Source organism: Leptonychotes weddellii, chromosome 9 (assembly GCF_054177405.1).
Source record: "Leptonychotes weddellii isolate Sample4059 chromosome 9, ASM5417740v2, whole genome shotgun sequence".
Taxonomy (NCBI): Eukaryota; Metazoa; Chordata; class Mammalia; order Carnivora; family Phocidae; genus Leptonychotes; species Leptonychotes weddellii.
In genome coordinates, this window is record NC_138377.1 from 89,456,086 (window position 1) to 89,465,163 (window position 9,078).

At 39.2% G+C, this 9,078-nt stretch overlaps 1 protein-coding gene across 7 annotated transcripts in view; it reads right to left on the minus strand.

Moving 5' to 3' along the window:
* The window catches only part of ICE2 (interactor of little elongation complex ELL subunit 2), a 77,138-nt gene extending 71,894 nt beyond the window's left edge, over positions 1-5,244 (minus strand). For 5 of the 7 annotated variants that reach the window (XR_014148656.1, XR_014148657.1, XR_014148655.1 and 2 more), the window contains exons 1-4: positions 5,103-5,244; positions 4,245-4,385; positions 4,019-4,153; positions 1,942-2,046 (exon numbers count right to left, since the gene is read on the minus strand). Coding sequence is in view for 2 of the 7 variants with exons in the window: in XM_081831195.1 (XP_081687321.1) it covers positions 1,942-2,046; positions 4,019-4,059 (146 nt within the window). In the remaining 5 variants the exon portion in view is untranslated. Of the gene's footprint in view, positions 1-1,941; positions 2,047-4,018; positions 4,154-4,244; positions 4,386-5,102 lie in introns of those variants that run through there. The other 2 variants (XR_014148658.1, XR_014148659.1) reach the window with 2 other exon arrangements.
* Between the last annotated feature and the right edge of the window lie 3,834 nt (positions 5,245-9,078).

Sequence of the window (9,078 nt, forward strand, 5' to 3'; positions counted from 1 at the left end):
ATCGCCTCTTTACTACAACATCTACTTGCTTTTATGTGAATTTATTTATTCATCTGATGAATCAAAAAAGCACTTTTTAAAAAATGTTTCTAATGGCACTCTGGTAGTATCTATGTGGCTCAGTCGTTGGGCGTCTGCCTTCGGCTCGGGTCATGATCCCAAGGTCCTGGGATCTAGCCCCGCATCAGGCTCCCTGCTCTGCGGGAAGCCTGCTTCTCCCTCTCCCGCTCCCCCTGCTTGTGTTCCCTCTCTCGCTGTGTCTCTCTCTGTCAAATAAATAAATAAAATCTTTAAAAAAAACAAAAAAACATATACATACCTCCTCTTATATGATTTATCCTACTTATATTATCAGCATATAAGGATAGCATAAAAGGATGCTCAGTGTTTTAATAGGAAAGGAATGGAAACAACCTAAATGACTATCAGTGCGGTCAGTTAATTGATTCCACAGACATCCTTAAAGGTTCAGATTCAAAAGCATAGGTTGAGAGTACAAAATCAGTATTCCTTAAAAGCTCCAGAGAGTATAATGAGCCAGTATGGCAAGCGTGAAAATGAAGATGGTAAAAGAGACAGAAATACCACCATCACCAGAAAACTAGGAGAGTGAGATATCTTTATAGTCGAGAGGTCACTGATGATCTTGAGAGAAGCAGTTTTAGTAGACTAGTGAGGGTGGAGGCCAGATTAGAGTGGGAAGTTCAGTGAAAGCAAATGTAGTGAGATGTGCAGTGAAGTGTTTTATCCTGTTTTATTAATCCATTCTCCCAATCTGTCTTTTGACTGGACAGTTTAATTCATTTAAAGTAATTATTGACAGGGAGGGACTTATTATTATTGCCATTTTGTTAAACATTTTTTGCATGTCTTATAGTTTCCTCCCAGCAAAAACATACAAGTTTTTAAAGAAATCTAAGTACAAATAACAGAAGACGTAAGAAAGTAACAATGGAGTCCAGGGATTGAGACAGGAAAAACTTGAGCACCTTTAAACACCGATCAAGAGAGAATGAAAATATAGCAGTAGGAAGAGATGCTAATTGACAGAAAGGGTACTGAGAAGGCAGGAACAGATGGGGACCCATTCCAAACAGAGGCTGGAAATATACTTCCTCAATTGCAAAACAAGTGGAGAAGGATGAAAGTAAATGTTGAGCTCCTCTAGAGAAGCTCCCCAATTCCTCACCTGTCATATTTACAGTCCTTTCTAGTAAACCCAATTACTTGGTTTCAAGACTCACCCACAATAGAATAGAAATAGCCAATCACAAAGGAAAGAAGAGCAGTTACAGGCAGGCAAACAGTGAGAAGGGAAAATTATCATTCAATAGGCATGTTCATATCTGAGGGAAAAAAATCTCTGGCAATTTGGCAGTATCTATTAAAATATAAAATGCATATGCCATCTGACTGAACAATTCAATTTCTATGAATTTATCTTATAAAAATTATTACAAGAATTTCATCAATGTATTGTTTATAGTAACAAAAAAAGAGGAACACATTTTGCAATATCAGACTAGGTAAATGAATTGAAAGTATATCTACATAATGAAGCATTATGTAACAATTACGAAGATTCAGCTATATAGAGAGGCATGGAAAGATACTTGAAATATTATTTTAAATGAAAAAGCAAACTGCAAAACAGTTTTATAGTATTTAATATTATTTATAGTATGATCTCATTTTTGTTTTTATATCTATGTGGAGAAAGGTCCAAAAAGATTTGTTTATATATATCTATATCTATACCTATATATATAAATACACATATACCAAAGACTAGTCATCCTTGGGTACTGGGTTCTTCCATTTTCTAATTTTTACATTTTTCTAATTTGAATGTTTAATAGTAGATACAGATATAAAACTTCAATTGCTTGAAAAATAACAGTCAAATATGAAAATAAACAACCAAATAAATAAATATATTACCTGTTAGATAAAACACATAGTTCTTTTAAACTTGGAGCCATGGAATGGTCTTTATAATTTTCTCGAGAGAAAAATGTCTTAAGGCCATTTTTTGAGGAAACATCCCTGTGAAACAAAGTAACTTACTTATAGCGACAATTCAAAATCTCATGCTAGACTAAGCAGCATAAGGGTACAATTGTAGTTTACAACTACATGCCCCCATAGCCCCTTTCCTAGACAATCACCTCTTAATAATTTTAATTTCATATATCAGATGTTTGAGTTTAGATGTTTTACTTGGATAGCTTTTAGCCTAGGCTCATTCTGAAATTCTCCAGTTCAAATAATCAGCCTTGCTTTTTCCATTAATACCCAATTAAATATCAGAAATACTTAAGAGTTAAAGATAGAAAAGACTGAGGTACAATAAGATTCTGTCAGGGGCAGGGCTCACCTCAGGCTCTGTGGTATAACATTAAGATGTTTGGTTGCTGAAAGAAAATCTTTCTCAACTTAGTTTTGTTTCACGCATTATTGTGCCAGGTCATGAGACACTACAAAGACTAAATATCCTACCTATTTTCATTAACTTGGCAAATGTGATGAATGGTGTGCCTCTGCTAAAACCACTTGTAAGGTCTTATATGATTTTCCATAACATCATAATTAGAGACTAACATATTATAGTCAGTGGTGGAACCATCGTGAGGAACCAATAAATACTTGTTGAAGGAATTAAAAACAATGAGAACCGCGGTGCCTGGGTGGCTCAGTCATTAGGCGTCTGCCTTCGGCTCAGGTCATGATCCCAGGGTGCTGGGATCGAGCCCCACATCGGGCTCCCTGCTCTGCGGGAGGCCTGCTTCTCCCTCTCCCACTCCCCCTGCTTGTGTTCCCTCTCTCGCTGTGTCTCTACCAAATAAATAAATAAAATCTTTAAAAAAAAAAAAAACTAATGAGAACCATAACCTAGAAAGGACAAAGATTATTAAGATTCTGTGGGAAAAGGTACTTCCAAGGGCTGTAAACTACATTTGGTTTCACAATGTAAATAGCATTTAAGAGCATCTGTGCTGCATCTGAACACGTTCTTTATGACAAGGAGCATAAATGTATACACCTCCTAAAACTTACAACAGAACAATCCATTAAATGGTAACTTCTGGCTGGCCCATTCCCAAAACAGAAAATTTTAGCATATTTGCTCCATACTCATTGTTTTTAAAGGTGTTTATCAAAAAGCAAAAAACCCACAACTATGGTTAAAGTATAAATGATAAAAATTAGAATGTCTTACTTGCTATGCAACAGTGTAATTTCTTATTACTTGTTATGGTACTGTATCTGTGAAAGCTCATTAAGTTACAAGATTTTTGCATATCATACAAAAACAAATTCATGGGCTCAAAGGCAATGAGCTCCTTGGGGTAAGGGAGCACTGTTGGCAATATTAAAAAAAGTACTTATTGAGCTCATACTGATTGAATCTTATGAGTCAGGTACTATTTAAATCATCTTTGTAACCTCTTGTAACTTTAGTATTCTCTTTGTCTAGCAAAGAGTGGATGCTCAGTAAATTTGTGTTAAATTGATTTAAAGCAGCACATGTATTAGATCCCTACAAAACTACACCTACCAAGTGTGCTATTTGTGAAGTTCTCATACACTTCTAAAACACAGTCTATGCATTTATATTATCACTTGATGTAGATTCTAATATAACAAAATGAAGCTTGTCTATTAGAAAGAGGGTCTTTCTATTAGCTGTACAGAAATGGGCAAGGTTCTTGGACGCAAGAGAATTCTAGCCTCTCTCCTTCACTAAGAGACCAACAATAAATAATAAATACATGATGGGGTTATACCTAGTAGTAATCTGAGTGATGAACTTTTGTCATTTTAGGAGAGGAAGTGCAATCAGCTATGACTCAAAAGTGCTCAGTATGTGAAGGTAAGACCAGGGTACATTCTGAGCCACTGAACTTGCATCTTCTTTTTTTTCCTCCAAATCTCTCCAGGCCAGAAACCCTCCTTTCCTAATCCAGCCGCCAGTCCCACTTCATTCCTCTTCAGATTTCAAACAGACATAACTCACCAGTTCAGCCTTGGTTCACCCATGGCCATCATGGAGGTCATATTCCTAGATTTCTGCTTCACTCTAGCTCACAATTCTGCTGCCTCGCAGTGCAGACTCCAGCGGAGGCAAAATTTCTCCAGAATCTACACTCAACTGAGGAAAAACAAAAGGTCAAGATCAAAAGCAGGTGACTGGCTGGGCCAGGGGCTGTTAACTTAGGTGTGGAAGAACCTGTAACACCTACCCTCAACTGACAGGGACACCTAAAACAGAATACAGCACACAGATGAATATTCCCAAGGTTCTTTGTAGCAGAACAGCAATGCTGATGTAGGAATCCTTTTCCATTTAACTTACTCCGGTAACATAACTTTCAGGACACTCACTGTGGAAATAGAGTCAAAACTGAATGGTGTTCTCATTGCTTACATACTAGATCACTTAAGGGCATGGGGCTGTTAAGTCTTAACTCAGCTCCCCTCTATTCCCTTACTGCCCAAATCTTGCTTCCGTTTTCCCAACCATACACGGTTATGGGACAAATTCTGGCAAGCAATGCTGGACAAAAACTCTCTGGGTATCAAGAATCTTTCAAAAAGAACCTCACTTTTGAGGAGACTGAGGTCCAGGTGACTTAAATGACATTTCACAGAATCAGAGGAATCACCAGGACTGCAAATCTGATTTGACCACTCTATGTTCTGTGCTTCTCCTGTCATCCCAAACGTACTGATAAAGTGGTATGTGAGAAACTAGCAGTCAAATTTAGAAGTCGGTCTCTCAGTACCTGACGGGCCTGACCTGCCCCCACATAATCCCCCTCTCACATTATGACACCATCTGGGGCTGGGGAGGGAGAGTTGATGAAGACAAAAGGAATGGCTGAGGGAAAAGGGACGGTAGGAGAAACAAGGTTCCAGTAAGGCAAGTAAAGGGGCGAGCAAAGCCAGAGGGAGGGGGCCGCGCCAAAACCTGGAGCGTAGGGTCCTGGCCCGACCGAAGGGGCCGCCATGTTCCCTCCTCCCACCCTCACGCGCGTGCCCGCCTGCAAGGCAGCGCCCTCCCTTCCGCGTCTCGGCTGCAAGGCATCCTTTCCTCCCACCTCGTGGTCCGCGGCGGCTCTGACCCGGGCCGCGGCCCCCACTCCACACACGCTCCACCCCACTCCTCACACTGTCGCGCGCGCCCTCGGAAGGCCTTATTTAAAGGACGTGGCCGCGCCGCCTCGGCCCTGCGTAATGACGTCACCAGCGACGCGGCGGGCGGGGTCCGTGCGCTCTTCACTCCCGCACTCCGGGAATTTCATCAGGAAACTGCGCGGCTCGCCCCGCTGAAGGGACGAGGGGCTTTGTGTTGTCCTAGAAACATCCTTGAGGTGATGAAAGATTAGAAGAGGGATAGCCGACAAGTACAGTACTGGGAAGACCCAAACAGACTTGGTTTGACCTAGGCAAATGTCTTAGTTTCCCTAACCCTGTTTCCTCATCTGTAAGATGGAGATATTATTAGCACCTACTTAGGGTTTTTTAAAGGAGTAAATGAAATAATGGATGAAGTTGTGCTCAGCATGGTACTTGGCACATAATAGCACCTCCACTCCATCCCCACTCCATTTCCAGATGTCAGCCACTCTGGTGGCTCCCACTAATTTTATTTTCGTTCATTAAAGAAATATTTATTGAGCACTTATAATTTGTGTTTGGTGCTGGGTACACATAGAACTAAGACCCAATACCCTTTTCTCCAAGAGTTTTTGATCATGGGGATTCTCATTCACATTAAATAATATAAAACAAAATAGAAACTAGTAAGCTCCTTGAGAGAGATTGTATGAGTTCAGAGAGGGAGAGAAATTACTAGTGAGAGGGACAGAAAGCAGCTTTGAATAGCTAAAGATATGTATTGAATACTTACATGTCAGTTACCACATTGGGCACTTGACATGGCAGGTCATTTGAAGAATTTGAAATATGTAGATGATGGGAAAGGGCATTCTAGAAAGAGACCAGCACAAGAAGCTGCATAAACCTATTGCATGGACAGAGTCCAGTTTGTATGCTAGCAGGAAAGCATGTTCTAAATTTTACAGTGATTTATGATATTGTTTAAAACTATGTTTACATAGAAATTATACTTCTATTAAAAATCTCCCTTGAATACAGTGACCCTTAGGTAATTTATTTTGCCTGGAATGCAAGGACTATAAAGTGGTAGAAGAAAAGGGTTTGAAAAATAGATTGGGACTAAACCACAGAACATATAAGCCAGACTTAGGATTCTGACTTTATAAGAAATGAAATGCTGGGCTGGGGGGTGGAAGTTGCTTATCAGCAGAGGAATGACACAGTGAGAGTTTCTACGTTTCAGGAAACTTTATCTGGCAATATATTGAATGAATTGTAGGGAAGAGGCAGGTTAGGAGAATACTTGTGAATACTTGCAAATCAGCTGGAGCAATGCCTGGCGCTGTGCAGGTAGCATTTATTAGGTGAGTAATGTTGACAGCCTGTGCTAGGACAGAGATGGACATCAAGGCAGTGTAGAAGTTCAAGTGTTGGGTACTATCTCATAAAGCATGCAGTCAGAGAGAATTGGGAGTCCTGTCCTACTCTTTAACAGCTGCTTAAGAAATAGCACAAGAAATGTTCAAGCACTTATGCTGCTGGGATCAGCCCACGGTAGTGTATTATGGTAACATCACCAGATATGGCCTGTGTTGAGATGACAGATTATCATCAAAGAGTGTGCGCTGGTTTGGTATATTTGATTTCCAGTGGTTGCCAGATGGCACATAGAATCAGAATTTTTAGAACCGGAAGGAACTTTGCAGATTATCTAGTCCAACTTCTTCTTTTCCTGATAAAGAAACTGAGGCCCAGGTTGTCAAATGACTTTTCCAACATTAAATGATCAGTGATAGAATGGATACTAGTAATCAGGTCTTAACAACTCTTGCCATTACAATACGTTAAATATATGTATCCTTTCTTCTTTATGTTCTACTTATGAACCAGAAGCACTTTAGTTAAAAGTACATGGATTTTTGGAGCCTAGCTTATATGGATTTTATCTCAGTTTTCCTGCTTACTGCCAGTGTGATCCTACACATGTTGTACCTCCTCTTTGAGCCTTGATTTCCTCATTTGCGTAATGGAGACAGTAATTTCTCACCTACAGGGTTGTTATGAGGATTAGAAGTAACATGTAAAAAGCACATTGCAAAGAGTAAATGTTCAACATAAAATAGCCATTAGTATGTAGGGTTTTTTTTTTCTGCCTTCCAAAAAAACACAAAAACCCACAGTGGAGGTGGCATTGTAAACAAATGATTATAATACAAATAAGAAATGGTATACACACACACACGCATACAACACATGCACGCATACACACATAAGACGCACACATACACACATACACATACATCGATTCTATGGGAACACGATGAGGAAGGAACTTATTCTGATTGAGACAGCTAAGGTACCACTTCAGAGAAGTTTAATTGACATTGTGTCTTGAAAGATGAGTAGGAGTTCCCTGGGTAGAGAAGGGGTTGTGGGTTTTCAGGTGGGGAAAAAGTGCAGAAATGTGAAACAGCACCGCATGTTCTGGGAAAGGGAAAATCTATTGCACTGTTGTGTTTGTGGGAAATGAAGGCCATTGGACTGGAGAGGGAGAAGGGGATAGAGTTTTCATGCTATGTTAGAGAATTTGGACTTCAGACTTTACTCTCTGGGTGGTGGAGAAACCAGCATGTATGTGTGTCTCTGTGTGTCTCCCTGTGTGTGTCTGTGTGGGCATACCTTTAAAAACAGTTTTATTGAGGTGTAATCTATGTATCATAAAATTCATCCATTTTATTTGTATCACTCACTGATTTTTAGTAAATGTATGGAGTCTTGCAACCGTCAGTCAACACTGCCAAGTTTTAAAACATTCCATTACCCTGAAAAATCCTTTGTGCCTTTTTGCAGTTAATCTCTCTTCCCACCTTCCAGCCCTAGGCAAACACAAATCTGCTTTCCATCTCTATAGATTTGCCTTTTCTGGACATTTCATATAAATAAAATTATGCAATACGGATTCTTTCTCTTGGCAGAATATTTTTTAAGATCATCCATGTTGCAGTAGGTGTTTTGTTGCTAAATTGTAGTGCATTTATGGATATGCCTCATTTTGTTTATCCATGCAACAGTTGACAGACATTAGATGGTTTCCACTTTTTGGCTATTATGAATCATGTTGTTAGGAGCATTTGTTTACCAATCTCTGTGTGACGTTGTATTTTCATTTCTCTTGAGCAGAAACCAAGGAGTGGAATTGTTGGACTGTATGTAAATTTATGTTTAACTGTTTTCCAAAGTGATCGTACCATTTTATTCTGTGGATTTTTAGGCAGAAGAAAGATTTGGTTTTCCATTCTTGCTAAACTGAAAACCAAACTCAGAAGTTGAATGAGAAATCAATTTCATTTTAAAAGAATTTATAACCGGAGGTACTTATTTTGAGTTTATAAAATGTTTCATTGAACCAAATTTCAAAAAGAACTCTTAAAAACAGCAACCACCTGGCTAAATGAAGTTATTACAGTTGCTTCCAGATGTGTCTTTCTTCTTGTGGACCAAGTTAAGACAGAGAAATATTCATGATCATCTATTTTTTATTAGAACCAAGTCATTTTCCTACCCTTCAGCTAATGAGCTTCCTCTGCTTGATTTGGGACGAGCTAAGCCTTGGAGAGTTTATTGTGTGGCAACTACTTCACTCAGGGAATTGTTTCATGAACTTAAAATCACCCATAAGGTCCTCTCAAAATGAGAATTCAGAAATAGTTCTCTAGGAAAGAGGTTTTGATCTAGGAATTGATTCAGAGCTATTGGGGGAAATACTGTTGCCAAGAGTAGTTTGTTCAAACCGGGCTTTTCAGCAATAAATGTATTTCAAGTGGGGAGGGAATTATCATTACTCCTGAAAACCAGCATAATGCTCCGGCCCAGGCTATCCTGTTTCAGAGGAGAATGGCTAACATGTTCAAAATTTTCCACTCAGAAGATGATATTTTGTGAAGTATATTTCAT